Source organism: Nymphalis io, chromosome 20 (assembly GCF_905147045.1).
Source record: "Nymphalis io chromosome 20, ilAglIoxx1.1, whole genome shotgun sequence".
NCBI lineage: Eukaryota > Metazoa > Arthropoda > Insecta > Lepidoptera > Nymphalidae > Nymphalis > Nymphalis io.
Genome location: NC_065907.1, coordinates 2258873 through 2276772, shown reverse-complemented (window position 1 = coordinate 2276772; position 17900 = coordinate 2258873). Strand labels below are relative to the sequence as shown.

At 34.8% G+C, this 17900-nt stretch overlaps 1 protein-coding gene across 1 annotated transcript; it reads left to right on the top strand.

Annotated features, from left to right (window-relative positions):
- The first annotated feature begins 2895 nt into the window (after nucleotides 1-2895).
- On the top strand, nucleotides 2896-17586 carry LOC126776601 (uncharacterized). The gene is made up of 5 exons (XM_050499248.1): nucleotides 2896-2976; nucleotides 16082-16500; nucleotides 16588-16606; nucleotides 16709-17086; nucleotides 17356-17586. Exons 1-5 carry the CDS (start codon nucleotides 2896-2898, stop codon nucleotides 17584-17586), a joined length of 1128 nt encoding a protein of 375 aa, XP_050355205.1.
- The last annotated feature ends 314 nt before the right edge of the window (nucleotides 17587-17900 follow it).

Below are 17900 nucleotides of genomic sequence, written 5' to 3'. Positions count from 1 at the left end.
ATAGGGATAGCATAAAAAGTAATTAGTCGTGAAAGTAAGTTTATGCTATTTCGTTGTACAAATTAATTGTCTTATGCCAGAAGTTCTCGAGGAAAAACTTGAATTTTTTTTTCGCACTAAGCTAGAGCCAATATAATCTAGCTAATAAGCCGTAGTCTTTAAAGATGCAATTTAATAGACTATTCTTAACAATCTTTGACCAAATGTATCAGTTCCTTGTGCCGGAATATATTAAAAAAAAAAAGAAAAGTTTGTCATCGCCCGTCATATCACAAGAATATTGCTTTTGGCGCGAAGTTTACGGGCTTCGAACATACAATTACCTGAATTATCATTTTAGTTGGTTTTGTTAGCATTTAAAGTAATTAAAGATTGTTCTGTTTGTTATTTGTGTATTTCTTATTATAAATTAAAATGCAATAAGCATTGTATTATTTAAAAAAAAGTTATTTTCACTTCTAGTTTGTAAGACTTAATAGTCTTGTCGTTTGTTTGTTGTTTGTTGTCGTTGTAAATGTCGTAGAACAGATATAATTATCAGTTCTACGACAATCTACGTGACATTCTACTCTGTTAACATAAAAACGAAATAATATCTATATCTATATATTTTCGTTCGTTGCTCTATTAGTGGCATCAGTAGGTCCAAGACACGTGCGTCCGCTACAGATGCTACGTGATGATCGCCATAATAGCGTCTACGAGCTATTTGTCCTGTCCGTATTTACAAGTCAAGCAAGAGCATATTACGGTGCTAATATTTTATAAAATATTCAATAGTGAATGTGTTGTTGTAATTATGATAACACTTTAATATATTTTGTTTAAAAAGAAAGTCCATTCGCCACTTTCAGTTTGTCTGTCTGTACGCGGTAAATTCAAAAACTACCTAACTGATTTTCACAGGGTTTTCACCAATGGATAGAGTGATACATGTGTGAGTATTTAAGTTGAGGTTTTGAGTAAATTGTCTGAAATATGACATTAATTGCTGAATATATCTATAAAACTGGGAGCTTTACCGGCGTTAACTCGTAAACGAATAGAGTTATATGTATGTATTATTTTTGTACACCCTTAGACTATCCGTGCGAATCCGAAGCGAAGGGTTATATAATATAAAAATAAATAGGTGAAAAATCTAAAAAATATCTTGGTATCTATAGTGATAGATTATAAGCTATTATGCTCTTATATTAATGAGTTGGCGAGTAGACTGAGCTCTGCACCATTCGCGGTTAAGAAAATTAGACTGATGACAGATACGACTTGCTTTGTTCATTTTGGTTATTTTCACAATCTTATGGCATTCTGCTCTGGGGTAATGCGAACGATATCGATACGAACTTTATATAAGAACGCCCAAAGTTTATATAAGAAACATATTTAAAGAAATCAAAATATTGACTGTGGCTTCTAAATATAAACTTCATAATGTGATGTATATAAAATTAAATATAAAACAATTTAAATGAATAATTTCGTAATTACATTTATTTGTATATACGTTACAAACGCCATCTACCGTTATGTCTGCTCACTAAAATGTTTCGACAATTTAGTACCCATGCGTGAGGTAGATGGAGTAGCTACAATTTGTAACTTAATGTTACGTGCCAGTCGTCGTCGGAATTAATAGAGTTTAAAAAAATAAACACGATGTCTTCCTCATTCAATGTGACATTGGCAGAATGTTTAGCTTTTAAGTAGCGTAGAAACACGTCAGAAAAAGAAACGAATAAAAATCGCAGTACACGCCATGAAAAAAAACCATAGTTTTCAATTACATAAGTTTTCAATGTAATTTTTAAGCAGGTTATAAATCATGTACACCTAATCTAAACTCGATGTACATACAGTATATATTAATTAAATATACATAATTATGTCTAGTAAAGTCACATAGTATGCTCTATTTATATTGTAACTGGATTAAGTCTCTGTTTCTAGAATTTTCTACTACGTGATTAGAGTTTAAACATGAATTTGTTAAAAGAAAAATCCTTGATATGTTCTAATTAAACCTATGTTTTAAATAAAAAATCTTTGATATATTCTACTTAGAAAGATGCATATATAAATTTTAATTACGAAACAAAATTTAGTAGATAATGCAATTGTTCAATACATATTTGTTTTTCAATTTGCAGTTAATATATTAATTGTACATTAATTCAATTGAAATATTTATGAAAAGTTAATTAATTTTTATAAGTACTCGAATGTCTGTAATCATACAAACAAACATACATATACAGCACACGCGCATGCATTTAATCTCTAATTTCAATCATCTTTTCTATAATTATATTAATTAAAGATTTTTTATTCATTGTTGTTAAATACTCGTACATTACATACATTTTAAGATATTCCCTCCGACACGACTATAGTACTGTGCTAACTAAAGAGTCCCAACCTTAAATATGCTATGAACAATATGGTAAAGAATAAACTTTTTTTGTTATCTATTCTCGGTGCTAATTTTCAATTAATCATTGTAGGTACGTCGAAAGCAATCAACTATTGGTTTATCTGCTGCCTTATTTCTGAATAACTACGTTGCGTAACACGCTTGACTTTGAAAGCTCAGGAATGGATCAGGAAATAATAAAAATAATACTAATTTCCATTCGTTACTTCGCCTGAATGTGAGCGGGGAAGCTCAAGTCTCAGATGCCAGGCACCCTATGCCTGTTCAAAACATTTTTTATAAAATTAAGTATATTTTTCTTATTATTAAAGTATTATATCAACGAAGCAAATAGTAAACGCGACATGTACATACAATTAGGGATTAGAGAGCGGCGACGGAGAGGCATGGCGGCATAAGAGTGGCTATACCGTTGGCCGTCACGGTCTACGAGTTGGCTTTACCAGTAAGGCCGTGGATATATGTCTACGGTGCGGCACCAGCCACCATATAACGGCACGAAGTCGCTGCAGGGAGACGGCGCGGCTTTGTGCCGCAGCACGGTGCCGTGTACAGTGCATCGCGCCGGCACACGGCAGCAACCATCGTTTCCAATACAGGTTTTATCTAACATAGACCGATAATGAGGACAGAGAACGGGACGTGCTTCCACTAGTGAAATTAAAAAGTTGAGTTCTAAATTGTCAGCCATTTTTATTAACACATGCGAACTAAGCAACAGCTAAACTTAAACTAATGCACCGTATACATGTGTTTAAGGCGCGTTCATCACAAAACGTTGGTCATCAATAAGCTTTGTTTTTAACAATACGCTATGACGGCGGACTTATCTAGGTTTTTTTCATTTATTTAATAAAATGTAAATGTACAAACATAATACAATCATGACTTAAATTAAAATAACAGAAACAATTTTAAGCTACATTATATTCTAAACAGGTGTAACCGGTGCTCATTAAAATACGGTAATAAATAAATTAAAATCATATTACAATAATAATTGATAACAATATCATTATAAATTATCTACATAACATTATAACTAAAAAAAATCAAATACATTCATCCATTTAACTTAATTGACTAAATAAATAAAATAAAATAGGATTTAATAATTACATACAAATAATATTAAGTTATGTGCATCTCAAAGTTTGTTGAACATACATACAGTCTTGCGAATTATCGACTGTCTTATACGAAGCGTAAAATAAAATATAAACAAATTCAATCAACGTTTTCAAAGAAGATTCAGCGTCCAATCAACCGCGATGCGGAGCTGAATCGGTGCACATTATTAAGAAATACGCTTTACTATCGAGATATATATAATGAAATCGTACCAGGCTATGTCTGTCCACTTCATTTTTAAATTTGTTTTCGTTATCACAATCTGCTATCTGGCGTTCGTAAACTAATGAGTAATATTTTTAAATCCATTTTAATACAAAGCTTATTTTGTGGCTATTTGTTACAAATTAGAATAGTATGAAAAAGTAAAGTTAGATATAATAACAGCTCGTAAAAAACATGTTGTTAAGGCCTACTTGATTAAAATACATTTTGATTCGATTTAATTTGATTGAATCACGTTATATCAATGAGATTGGAACCGATAGATGAAAAAAAAACATACCTCATGACGAGCCGGTTGGCGTGGTTGATTCCCGCCCAGGACAGACATTTGTGTGCATGAACATGTCTTTTTGTCCTGAGCCTGGGTGTAGTTATCTATATAAGTATGTATTTACTAAAGAAAAGTAGTATATGTAGTATATTAGTTGTCTGGTTTCCAGTACAAGCTCTGCTTAATTTGGGACCAGATGGCCGTGTGCGAATAATGTCCCAGGATATTATTATTATTATTATACCTCTGAAATTGAACGTAAAATCGCGAACGAAACTTGTATTTTATAAATCCCTTCGACTTTATACAACATATCTATTCCATTTCTGCTTTATATATCTTCATTAAATCACAAAGGAACTGTTTATTCAGCTACGTACTGATTCCACCCCATATAGCTAAAGTAAATTTCGTTGCACAATGCAACACAATATCGAAGTCTCTCTGCCAAGATCTTACGACTGCGCTCTACAATAATTGTATTATTATGAAATATTTCTAAATGATTGCTCCAATAAAGGATTTTAGTAATAAATGTTTACTTGGAAAGTCGAGATCACAGTAATTTTGAGTTAAGATTGAAGAGGTCGGCATTACATGTATTTTCCTTCTACTTCTTGCTGTCACTACTTATCTGAAAAATTACGTTTTTAAAACAGATTTTTGTATAAAGAATATTTAATAACAGTATTAACTAACCTTTAAATTTGCCATCGTTGAGCTTACGCGTCCTCTCATTTTAAGTAGAAGATTTATAGTTCATTCCACCATGCTGTTCTAATGTGCATTTTGTGGCAAATTCTCATCCAAGTTCGATACGAAGCTTCCATCGCCGACGAATAACGAAATCTATGAGAATAGCGAGCGTTTTTTTTCTTCAAGATTTGAGTGGGCCATGCCATTTCGACTCTTATAATGTATATCATGAGTTTAAATTTAGATTTTTTTCATTTTCATTTCTGCCATTATTAAAAACAAAAACGGGTTCATTTTCCGATGGTAATATTATCAAATAGATAAAAGGTATTAACAAACAATGCAGGAAGGAAAAATATCCTGAGGTATGTCTTTAATCAGCTTTTCTGCCTTCTCATATATCAAAAGAGAAATGGTGGTTGTTATGAGTTAATGCTAAATATTTATGGACATCTAAGTATGTATTTCCGTTTCAAACGCTTACTTTATGGGCTTAACCAAGAATACCACAGCATACGGTCAAATAATACATAATAAAGTCACAGTCAAAGTTGGCACGCGACGAACTGGTCAGCAGTGTTGGTAGCAATCTACTTTTCACGTCGAAGGTTGTGGTTTCGATTCCCAGCCAAGACAGAAATTTGTGTGCATGAACATGTCTGTTTGTCCTGAGTCTGGGTGTAATTATCTATATAATAATGTATTTACAAAAGAAAAATGGTATATCAGTTATCTGGTTTCCATAGTATGAGCTCCGCTTAATTTGGGATCAGATGGCCGTGTGTGAATAATGTCCCATGATATTATTATTATTCCCATTCAAGATTCAAATGATTCGCTGGACTATATTTGCCTCAGTCGTCATATAAATTATATATAATATTATAAAATACAGATAACTATTAAAATTACCCATTGCTGCTAATATCTCAATTATAGGTAAATTTGAATTGTACAAATAATTTTCATACAAAGTGGTAGTTAATTGTCCAAACCAAATACGCGTATATTTTAACCAATACACAGACCTACAAATAGGGAATTCTATTACGTTAATATTGACTCAGTTTATATGTTACAATTTATTGATAATAATGATATTGGACAAATAATATTTAAAATCGTAGTTCTGTTTGTTATTATAATGCTAACTAATATTATATATGTGAAATTGAGTTTATTTGCTTGAAATGAAAATGAAAAAAAATGAAAAAATAGTTTATTCTTTATCGAGTTGTACATAGCAAATAAAGGTTGGGACTCTCTAGTGAGTATAATATAATACTCGTGACAGAAGGACCCGCTCTCCCATAACATACAATTCTGTCCATGTTCTTAAAAAGAATAAACAATATCTTACTATATACTAAAACTCACAATCAGTAGGTAAACTAACATTATATCAAAATGAATTTTACTTGTGTGTTTGTGTGTGTGTGTGTGTGTGTGTGTGTGTGTGTGTGTGTGTGTATGTGTAGGTGGGTGTATGTGTAGATTACAGTAGATTAGATTATGTTTTATGAAACAGAATTAATTCGGTGTCATCGTATGTTTTTGTTTTTAACCATTCAAATAATTTCTGTTTGACGTTAAAATATTGTTCGGGATATATGTTTAGAATTTTATTAATTTTATTATAAAGGTAGGCAGAACGTGTTATATATTGGTTGCTAGCAAAAGTAGTCTTAGCACCATACGTTTCAGCAATTTTATGTTTTATTCTTCTGTTTAATGAACTGGATTTAATGAATTTTAATGATTTATGAGCTTTAAGAATGATACGTTGGATATACATTTGTCTGACAGTCAGTATCTGGCTCATTGAATATAGCGTGTCCGTTGAGAAGCGATGTGGCTTGAAGTGGATAACTTTTAGCAAAAGCCTTTGCGCTCTCTCAACTTCAATGAACTTAGATTTAGCAGCTCCTCCCCATACAGGAATACAGTATTCCAATATTGACTGCGCCAAAGCTTTATATATTTTATGTAATAAGGCCCAAGAGGCTGTGTGGCGTAACATCTTAAATATCCAAATTAGTTTACGCAATCTACATCCTATAGCTTCTAGCTGTGCATCCCATGATAGTCTTTGATCTATTAACACACCAAGGTACTTGAAAGAGTTCACTCGTTTGATCATGGAGCAGTTATTACAATCCTCACATTTAATGCTATTGGAAACATGAAGTGTAATATTATAGTTGCTATCGGGCTGGGTTCGATTATAGATGGAAAAAAGCATGTAGTTTGTTTTGGTTGTATTTAGAGACAGTAAATTTGACTTCAGCCAACAAGAGACAGTGAAGAGACCTCTTTTTGTTGTATTTTTAACTTTAGTCCAACTAGTATCTGTAAAAACAATTGCGGTATCGTCTGCATAGGAAAATATTTTAGCATTGTTTATTTTTAAATTACAGAGATCATTAATGTAAATTAGAAACAAGGTAGGTCCTAAGACACTACCTTGCGGTACGCCATAAGTTATTTTTGAGGCACGACTAACAAACTGTCCAATTTTGACTTCTTGAGTTCGGTTGCTCAAGTAGTCCCTAAAAAGAGCCAGCGAGGTATCTCTGATTCCCAAATATTCTAACATGCAATGATATTTGCTTGCATATTATGTTATGTTACAGAAAAGAACAAGAGGTGTCTAATATCTGTCTCACTCACTCGTGGGCGAAGCAGCTCATGTTCAACACCTGTTCATTTAAAAAACGCGCTCCTAACTATATCTGGCAGTAGTGCCATTTTATAAGAACTCTTTGTATCTCACTCGAAAGGTTGTAAACGAACTTACAGTGATACGCTATTTAGATACGAGTATCCTTTAAATATCACTGTCGCATACTGCTTTATCACATTGTTCGAAGGTGTTCTGTTGTGAGTAGTGAGTTTTTTCTTACAGAATAGATGCTTTTTTTTACAGGATAGGTTGGCGGACGAGCATATGGGCCACCTGATGGTAAGTGGTCACCAACGTCCATAGACATTGGCAATGTAATAAATGTTAACTATCGCTTACATCGCCAATGCGCCACCAACCTTGGGAACTAAGATGTTATTTCCGTTGTACCTGTAATTACACTGGCTCACTCTCCCTTTAAACTGGAACACAACAATAATAAGTACTGCTGTTTTGCGGTAGAATATCTGATGAGTGGGTGGTACCCAGACGGGCTTGCACAAAGCCCTACCACCAGTAAATTATCAGTATGTTATCTTGAGCCTCGCAAATAGAAGCATTGCACATAGACCAAACCTTGAAACTTTTTCTCAAGGCATCTAATGGAACCTTACTAAGGATGGTTGGCTTGGATGATGATCTGTAAAATACAACACGTACTCCATTCGCGAGCGTGTAATCACACCATTTGATAATAAAACGCCAGAATCTTTAATATACCAATGTAGTAATAATGTCGCTCCCAAGGTCAAATTAACTTTTTTTTAAATGGAGTGGGAACTTTTCACTTCAATTGACTGTCCTAGATATTTTTTATTAACTTATCTATAACCAAAATCAGTATTTTTTATATTATTTTTCACAATTCATTTATTTATTTTGTTATTAAAGTTAAAGGTGTTGTTTTTTGTTATTTATATCAAAGTAGTAATTTATTTGGTTTTTAAAGTTAAAGTTTTTTTTTGTTTGTTTCGTCAGAACTTTGTTTATTTTTTGAATGTTAAGAGTCTTTAATATATTTTTATACATGCAATAAGACAATGTTTTTCTTAATATGTAAATTTGGCTTCTTATTTGATGAAATAAAATACAATTATATGTATTTAATTCCAATCTCAGTAGGTATATTTGAAACTTGCATTCTAGTTAAAGTCCAGTTTCTTTTTCTAATAAAGAACAAACAAATACAAGACGGGTGTCTTATTGTCTCCACGGTTGACAGAAGGGCTGGTTATTATTACACCATGAGACATTGGAATTGTGATTTAAATAAGAAATCCTGCTAACATTGTTGCCTCTGTTTCAAGCTTGCACTTGGTGGTAGGGCTTTGTGTAAGCCCATATGAGTAGGTACCACTCCCTTGTCAGATATTCTACCGCCGAACAGCAATACTAAGGATTATTTTGTTCCGGTTGGAAGGGTGAATGAGTATGTGTAACTAAAGGCAAAAACGGACATTACATCTTAGTTCCCAAGCGGCGGCAGGTAAGGGATGATTAGTATTGGTGACCACTTACCATCACGTGGCCTATTTGACCGTCCGCATATAATTAATATAAAAAATAAACTGTCAATGTGCCCGAAGAAGTTTCTCTTCTACACATAGAGGTAAAATATAATTTAACTTTAAGATTAAAAGACTCTCTCGCGCTGCAATGTTATATAATATCTAATATCTTGGAGAATACAATTTCTTTCCTTATGTAGTCCGCCTTGAGTTGACTTTATTTGTTTTTTACTTGTTATAACAAATATTATTTGTGTTCATTTTTATCACAATTGTAATTAAGTTCGTGTATTGTTTGTGTATGTGCTCACAGTTATTCTAAATGAAGCAAAAATATTTTATTTGCAGTATATAATTATTTTCTGTTAAATATAGGATTGGCTAGAAGGGAATGCCGTTTGTTTGTATTGACTGGAAGAGAATTGTTAGCTTGTGGTTCTTTTCGTAAGCTGTTCAAACAAACATCTTCTAGTAAAACGATATTTCGCTGTTGTACAGCGGATTTTCTGTACTTCTGTCGTTTTTGTATCTCCGGAAGGCGCGGGTCACGACGTGTCATGGCTATACGCACCCCTTTTGTTATCCACGGTGCAGGTGGCAGTCTTATCTTAACAGGTCTCAGTGGAGCATGTTTATCGAACAGTGATAAAATTGACGAGTTAAAATGGGAGACTTTATCATCAAGTGACGAAGAGCTGTATACCAGTGAAGTGAAGTGAAGTCTAGTAAGTTAGCGTCCCTTATTAAAACTTCATGTTCGATTTTAGCAAAATTGCGCATCAAAATTTTAGATTTTATTTTAGGGGGTTTTACCTTATATGCCAAATACAAGAGGTCATGTCGAAAGTTTGACCTTAATCCCTCTATAAAAATTAAGTCTTTAAATATTTTAAAATTTTCCTATCACTAAGTTAAAGCAAAAATAATATATAAGATTTATTACACAGAAAACAATAATAGATGAAAAATCGTATTCGTCGATTTCCATACGGGAGATGTTATATTATGTGACATATTTAATTGACTATAATTTTCCTATGAGAAAAATATTATAAAATTAATTTGTATATAATAGGTTTATTTTCATAATTATTTCGAACATAAAGTTATAAGGTACATTAACTAAGTAAGTGAGTGGAGTTATTTTTAACCTGTCTTTGTAATGAAAATCATAAATATGCATATAAGTTTGTTTCTGGTTCTATTGTAAATCATATGATGATGATATATGATGTTGGGGGTCGGATGCCCTTACTTTTATCAGGGAGGTTGGTTATCACCTTAGAGAGAGGGTATTTGACAGTCGCTCCGGGTCTTACTTGGTACAAAGGTTGTCCATTGCCGTACAGGCGGCCTGTGTTATGGGCAGCTTTGCGTCGGGGGCGATCGGGAGGGACTTATTTAAATTTGATTAAAAAAAGTAATTAATCAAATTTATAGTTATCTTTTGTTATCATAATAATAATAATAATTGTGTAATAATTAAAGGCATTAGATATAAAACAAAATTGTTGCTGTAAAAATTGTAAAAATATTTGTCAGATGCTTATCTTAATATTTTAAATTTTTTGAAAGTATATTAATAGACAAGTATGATATAAAAATGAAATTGGAGTAGCGTTTTTTGATACACAAAATAAAAGTTCTCTGAAACCGAGTGATCATTCACTCGGTGACCAAACCCCTCTTAAATAAAGATTAAGAAAAAAAAAGTACGATATTAAATTTATATATGTACTTATATCAGTTTCATTAAACAATGTAACCGTTGTTTTAATGTAATTAATTACAGAGATTTAGTCTCTAAAATGTTTGCATTTCACTTGAAAATTAGCAATGTATATACAAGGCTTTTTGGATAGGGTAACCATGTTTTGTGTAAAACAAAATATTTCATTCAGTCCTTTAAATGTTGTTTTAGAACAAATATACAAACAAGTAATAATATTTTTTTTTTCAAGGATCAATAAATGAAAAAGTAAATGAGCCATTGTAAATATTCCACTGTTGGCCTAAGGCTTCCTCTTCTTTTTAGGTGAAGGCTTCAAGTATATTCTACCATGCTGATCCAATGCGGGTCATAAGCACACGTGGCAACCTTTAATCGACACATGCAAGAGAAGCGGTGCGGTCACCGCCGAATACGAGATGAATAATTAACACAATTTAAGCACAGGAAGATCTTGCTTGGGTATTAACCCGTGCTAACAACTTCGTCATCTCGGATACAAGATTTTATAAAATATTTTAATACGTATAAGGCATTACTAATATTTCTATTTTCTCTTTTATATTTACGAATATTTAAAACTTATTAAAAGTAATGGACTATCATTATTTTTAAACTTTTAATACCAATGTAAGTATGTACCTGTAAACCGTACATTTAATCAACTGTTCGAAATATTAATCTACTGTCATCATCGGGAGATTTATAGAAGAGCGTAAATTTTTCTGAAATAATAAAAGGAATAATATTTGTCATGTTTATTTTTATTTTGCTTTGGATTGGTTCAAAGGATCATTTCCTGAAATCAGATGCACGACCAAGAGCTCGAAAATATTATACGTTTCCGGGTATACCCTATCAATCCATTGTTTATTATTTTATTACATTTTAATGAGAATTAAATGATTAAAATGTTTTAGATTGTATGCAACTTGTAATGAGGTTCGAGCGTTTAATTTATTAATTTCAGACTATCCTGCTATCAACTTTTTTATGTTTACCATACGTTTGTGTGGACTTTTAAGCGTGTGTTTAGGACTGTTGACTTTTTGAGTAAGTCCTAGTTGTGTTTATTATTAAAATGTTGAAATTTTGATAGCCGTCCTTAGTCTACATCCTTTTCCTAAGCCAACACTTATTAAGTACCACTTGAGCTAACACGTAAAAGATACATAATAATATCTTATAAATTAATTATAATTAAAGTACTTGTTCATTAGTCTATTTCTAAGATCTGAATGAAAATGGAAAATGAAATAGAGACTTTTACAAGTACTTATGAATTTATCAAGCTCTACCAATGGTACGGACCGTGGATTCTACCGAGAAGAACCGGGAAGAAACTCAGTTACCCTTTTTGTTTCTTAAATATAAAATAGTATAAATTACATATATTTAATTAGTTCTTACACGAGATCCAGCAATCCTTCAATTTACGCTTTTTTGTCAGATTCAGAAACAGAATAATAGGCTTTACTAATAAGATTATTTGCCAAGATTATTTTTAGTAACCATTGGAGCCTGATTAGTGGCAACTTCAGTATAGATTGCAGAATTTTATTAAAAATGTATATAAATAGCTCTTAAAACGATTTATTAACTTTATTATAAAATTTTAAATGATTATTAAATTTTGATTTAAAAGAAAGGTTATGAATAAATCAAAATTAGAGGAATTATTTGTACCAATTTCGACCATTATTTGTCATTCCATACACACGGTATTCGGCTATTCGTACACCGGAACGAATGGTCTGCCCCAGTCAGCGTTTAATTAAGCCTTGGTTAAACCGCAAATTTTGTGACCAAAACTTTGGCGCTTTGCATTACAAACATATCGGTTTGTTCGCATGTGGTTACTTTGTCACTACACAACTTAGAATTAGTATTGGATCAACTTGAATTATAAGCAACCTTGAACCTTGGATAATACGCCCAAGTTCTTTAATTACTAACTTAAATGGTCCTTTGATGTATATTTGTTTCACATTATACCCCAACTTTTTTGTATGTAATCTTTTTTAAACAAGAAATTGTTTGATCTTATGAAACCGCATCCGCGGCATTTTTTATTTATTTTTATTTTATAAATACAAAATAACAAATAAAGGTAAGTACCTATACTTAAAATTGCAAACCGTTAAATGCATGTAATTTTTTTCTTAAAGAGTAACTACTAAGTGTCTTGCCAGTTCTCGTTTGAATTCACATTACGAACTGGTGGTAGCGCTTGAGGATTCAAGTCATCCAACACCTTCCTATCAAATTTTGTCGAAACACAATAGAGTACTAAGACAACAGGAATTCAACTCAAATAAAATAAAAAAAAAACTATTAAAATAAAATAATTCTTTATTCAATTAAGCACTCTTGAAACATCGTGGTACACAATTAAATTCGGTTCAGACTAATTCTACTGAAGTTATATTCTGTTGAAAATAACCGGTACTGGTGGTAGAGCTATGTGCAAGATCGTCTGGATAGGTACTATCCACTCATCAGATATTCTACCGCGAAACAGTAGTACTTGGTATTGTTGTGTTCCGGTTTGAAGGGTGAGTGAGCCAGTGTAATTACAGGCACAAGGGACATAACATCTTAGTTGCCAAGGTTGTTGGCGCATTGGTGATGTAAGCGATGGTTAACATTTCTTATCATCATGTGGCCCGTATGCTCGTCCACTTTCCTATTAAAAAAATCCGGAAGAAGGTTTCATTCACACTAAAATCAAAGAAGTGTGTGTCTTGCTACAAATGTGACAGGAGTGTTATTACTGATATATTTGTTTAATTAATATAACAAATTGTTAGAACTATTTAAGTAAGCCAATATAAGTAATTGTCTGGAAAATAACTTTAATGAAGATTCCAATCCGCGTAAATTACGATGAATAATTTGTGCGTATATAGTAAGCGATCTTCAATGTCTATACAAATTGCAATCATTAATCAGAATGGAGAAAATTAAATACAATTAAATCGCTACTACGTGTAACTACTACATTTGACATTTTGACAGGCCGGTTGGCGTGGTTGGTAGATACTTGCCTTTCACGCCAAAGGTTGTGTTTTCGATTCCCACCCACGACAGACATTTGTGTTTGTCCTGAGTCTGGGTATAATTATCTATATAAGTATGCATATACAAAAGAAAACTAGTATATATATTATATCAGTTGTCTGGTTTTCATAGTTCGAGCTCTGCTTAGTTTGGCTTTGTGTGAATACTGTTCCAGGATAAAAAAAATGTATTGATTGTATAAATGTTATGTTATGTATATTCATTGTAAAAAATGTACATAAAAATCAACAAAATCAAAATATTCTCAATTCAAATAATTCCAAAGAATATGAAATTCCGTTACATGTGAACCACCAACCAATAGAGCAGCTTGTTGGAATAAGCTCCGAGCATTCTAGAGATAAGAAGGCTTTGTCCAGAAATGATACATCTACTTTTACCTTACTAAAAAATCATACATATTTAAGTAGAATTCAAAACATTGCATTTTGAATGTCACGGCTATGTCCGTGTACTTTTTAGTGATGTACAAATGAGTTCAAACTGTTGGTATTTATAAATATAAACCACGTTTGAATGTAATTAACATTATACTTGCTTGATTGTGTTTTATTTGAATTTTCATTAATTAGTCAATCATAATTAAGTACGTATCACTTCCTCGTTGGACTAGCGGCTGTAATAATATATAAAAAGTTATTGAGTTTTTCTGTCGAATTCTCAGTAGCAGTCCGAAGCTTGGTAGTGTGTAGGGACACTCCCGTGCCTCAGAAAGCCTTTGAAGTCATTGGTCATGCGCCTGAACTCTTTCCGGTCGTGTCGAATTGTATATAATCGGCAGTAGTGTGTATAAATTAGGAATTTTAATTTTATTAAATATATTAAACTTGCAACTATAATTTTTGAGAAAAAGGTTTTTTACGTATAAGGATTCACATACAAGGAACACCGTTCCCGCGACTCCATTTGCTTCAATTTTACTTACAAATATCACATAATACATATATCTATGTCTTTTTATCTAAATCCCATACTTGCTTAATATCAAATTTCATAGCAATCAGTGCATAGTATTTATAAGGTAACAAACAGAAATACAGACATACCACGTACGATCAAGGTAATCGAATTACAAGACACTAAACAGAGCCAAAAGATCTCACTATACTATAACATATTATATTACGGTCGTGGGTGCACAAAATACAATTTTATCGATATTAAAATATAACCCGACATCCCTAGTTATAAACGCCTGATGTTTAACCGTCGGTTTAACTATTAAAACAGCAAACAGCAGTTAGGCTGACCAAGTTGGTTATCAGCAATTTAATATTGTTATAGTTAGAATCTGTTACGTTGGACCGTAGTTACGTATATCTAAATGTTTTGCAATGTTTTGAAAGGAAGCTTAGTGGATATAACGTGAATAAATTAAGATGGTGTTCTGATAAGTAATACGTGTAGTATTATTTGTGTGGATTTGTTTTAATATTTTATTACGTATCAGCAAACGAGCCGAGATGGCCCAGTGGTAAGAACGCGTGAATCAACCGATGATCGTGGGTTCAAGCCCGGGCAAGCACCTCTGAATTTTCATATGCTTAATTTGTGATTATAATTCATCTTGTGCTAAACGGTGAAGGAAAACATCGTGAGGAAACCTGCATCTGTCTAATTTCACTGAAAGTCTGCCACACGTGTATTCTACCAACCCGCATTGGAGCAGCGTGGTGGAATAAGCTCCATACTTTCTCCTCAAAAGGGAGAGGAGGCCTAAGCCTAGCAGTGGTACATTCACAGGCTGTTACTGTTTCTGTATCAGCGAATAAAATAATAAGAAAAATGTTCTTACAGGGAACAAGTATAAGGTTGCTAGTACTCGCATATACGTCAACAGAAAAACATCGGCCCCGCAGAAAAAAATCGTAAAAATTCGAAAACCACTCATCACTCACTGCAAAAATAAGTTCGTGTGATTAATTGAGGTTTGATTCACCGGGATAAGCGTTTGTGGCGCTCCAGTACCAACAGTTCTTGAGCGAGAAGAAATCAAACTCCCAAGCAAATAGCTCCTAGGAAGGGTGAGAAATAATAAAGATCTTATAATATCCAAAAAGAGCGGAAAAAAACCTATCCGTTGACACCCTTCCCGAAAAAATTGGAAAACAACCGGCGGAGTTATAAAGGTTCAAAGAGACAACAAAATAACCTAAAAACCACGTGGTCTGCAAGCGGCAACGAAAAAACACGTGTTGTGGTTAATCGCATAGGGCACCGCTGCGGACACGATATAACCAAAGACTCCGTCCCAGTCGCCAAACTCTGAGGAGCAGTACCAAAGAAGCGGGAGTACAAGGCCACTTGTCATGAGTGCTTGCAGGGGCTGTACGAAACAGTCCTCTCCCTCTCGGACTCGAAAAATAGGCACAGGGTCAACCTGGAGAAGGAGCGCTCCCGTCATGCACAAGAATTGGTGCGAGTCGAGAGGGCCCACATAGCAGACCTCCAGGAGACCAGAAGAACAGTGGTCAAACAATTAGACCTAGCTCGCAATGACATCAGCGGGACTCTAAAGGAGGCTCAGGCGGTCCGCAACTGGCTCGGCTATGAGACCGGAGAACCCTTTAGAGCAATATACGAAGTCCGAGAGGCCCAAAAAAGGATGGAGGTCAAGATAAAGACCACAACCCACACCACGTCCGAACTAGAAACGGACAAGGAAAAATGGGAGAGGATGGAAGCAGGGATCACAGGGCTGCAGTCACATATAATCAGCCTTGGCAATCAGCTGGACACCCTGCGACAATAGGTCGAAAAAACAAAGACCCTTGTCAAAAAAATACCACATCCCTCCTAACACAATAACCTCACGACCTCTACCAAAAGCATCGACGACCTCAAAAAGGTACTTGTCAGGATCGAGTCTAGCATAACAAATCTCAACAAAACCGACAAACAGAGAATATAAAATCAGCCGACAACAAAAGACCCGTCTCCATATATACAGACAATGTCACAAAAACTGGACATCATGTCCTCTGAGGTACATGCGCTGAGGGACGCTAAGTCCAAGGCCACCTCACCTCCAAGACCGTCCTTAGGTACAGAACTGGCGGTCCAGGAGGTGAAAGAGACCCTTAATTCAATAAAAAAGGGAGCAAAGGAGCTCAGTAAGGGAGAAAAACCCTCAATGAGCCCACTTACATTCGCACAGACAGCGGTGAAACCAAAAGCTCCTCAGCCCTCTAACCACACCCTGATCATCTCCTCCAAAGATCCAGGAGAGACGAGTGAAATTGTCATCACAAAGATCAGGACCACCCTGGATCTAAAAATTACCGGGGCGAGAGTGGACAGCGTCCGAAAGGCCAGGGACCAAAAGGTGGTCTGAGGTGCGCGTCCAAGGAGGACCTGGATTTCATACAGAGTCGGGTCGAAGCAGACAAACAATTACACATCAGGGAGCCAGCAAATAGGAACCCCCTCGTCTGCGTGCGGGGCGTCCTCGCCTGTTTCACCAACGATGAGATCGTTGACTACACAAAATCACAGAACAAACACCTTCTGCACGGCGTTGATGAAGCAGACCTAAGGATGAGGGTTCGCTACAGAAAGTGAGCCCGGAACCCGCACGAATGCCACCCCGTCTTCGAGTTGTCCCCGGAGGCGTGGAAACGATTCACGCAAGCGGGAAAAATATACGTGGGTTTCGGCAGATGCTCTGTGGAGGACCAGCCCCCCCTCATCCAATGCGCCAAGTGCCTGGGATACGGGCACACTAAGCAACTATGCAGGGCGAAAGGTGACACCTGCAGCTACTGCAGTGGCGACCATACGGGAAAGGACTGCCCCACTAAGAGGAAAGCCGAGCTCCCCGCTGCGTGAACTGCGCCCGCACAACTGGCACATACGGCCTTCAGTGCGGAGTGCCAGGAAAGACAAAAATGGGATCACATAGCGAGGACTAGGGTCCAATATTACTAAAGGCCCCCTGGAAACTGATGCATCGGTCCCACCTCGGGGGTCAGACGGAGGGGCGGGCAGGATCTTGTTTTTACAAGCAAACCTGCAACGCTCAAAACTGGCCACGGCTGAACTGCTCCAAACGGCTCAGGAAAAGAGAATAACCGTCGCACTTGTCCAAGAACCATATGTAGGAAGGACAGGTGAGATGAAGCACTACCCCGGCACGCAAGTCA

Coding starts and splice junctions, on each gene's coding strand:
- LOC126776601 (XM_050499248.1), top strand. CDS start 2,896: ATGTCTACGGTGCGGCACCAGCCACCATATAACGGCACGAAGTCGCTG. Junction 2,977..16,081: donor CGGCTTTGTGCCGCAGCACG/GTGCCGTGTACA, acceptor GAGTGCTTGCAG/GGGCTGTACGAAACAGTCCT. Junction 17,087..17,355: donor AGGCCAGGGACCAAAAGGTG/GTCTGAGGTGCG, acceptor CCCGTCTTCGAG/TTGTCCCCGGAGGCGTGGAA.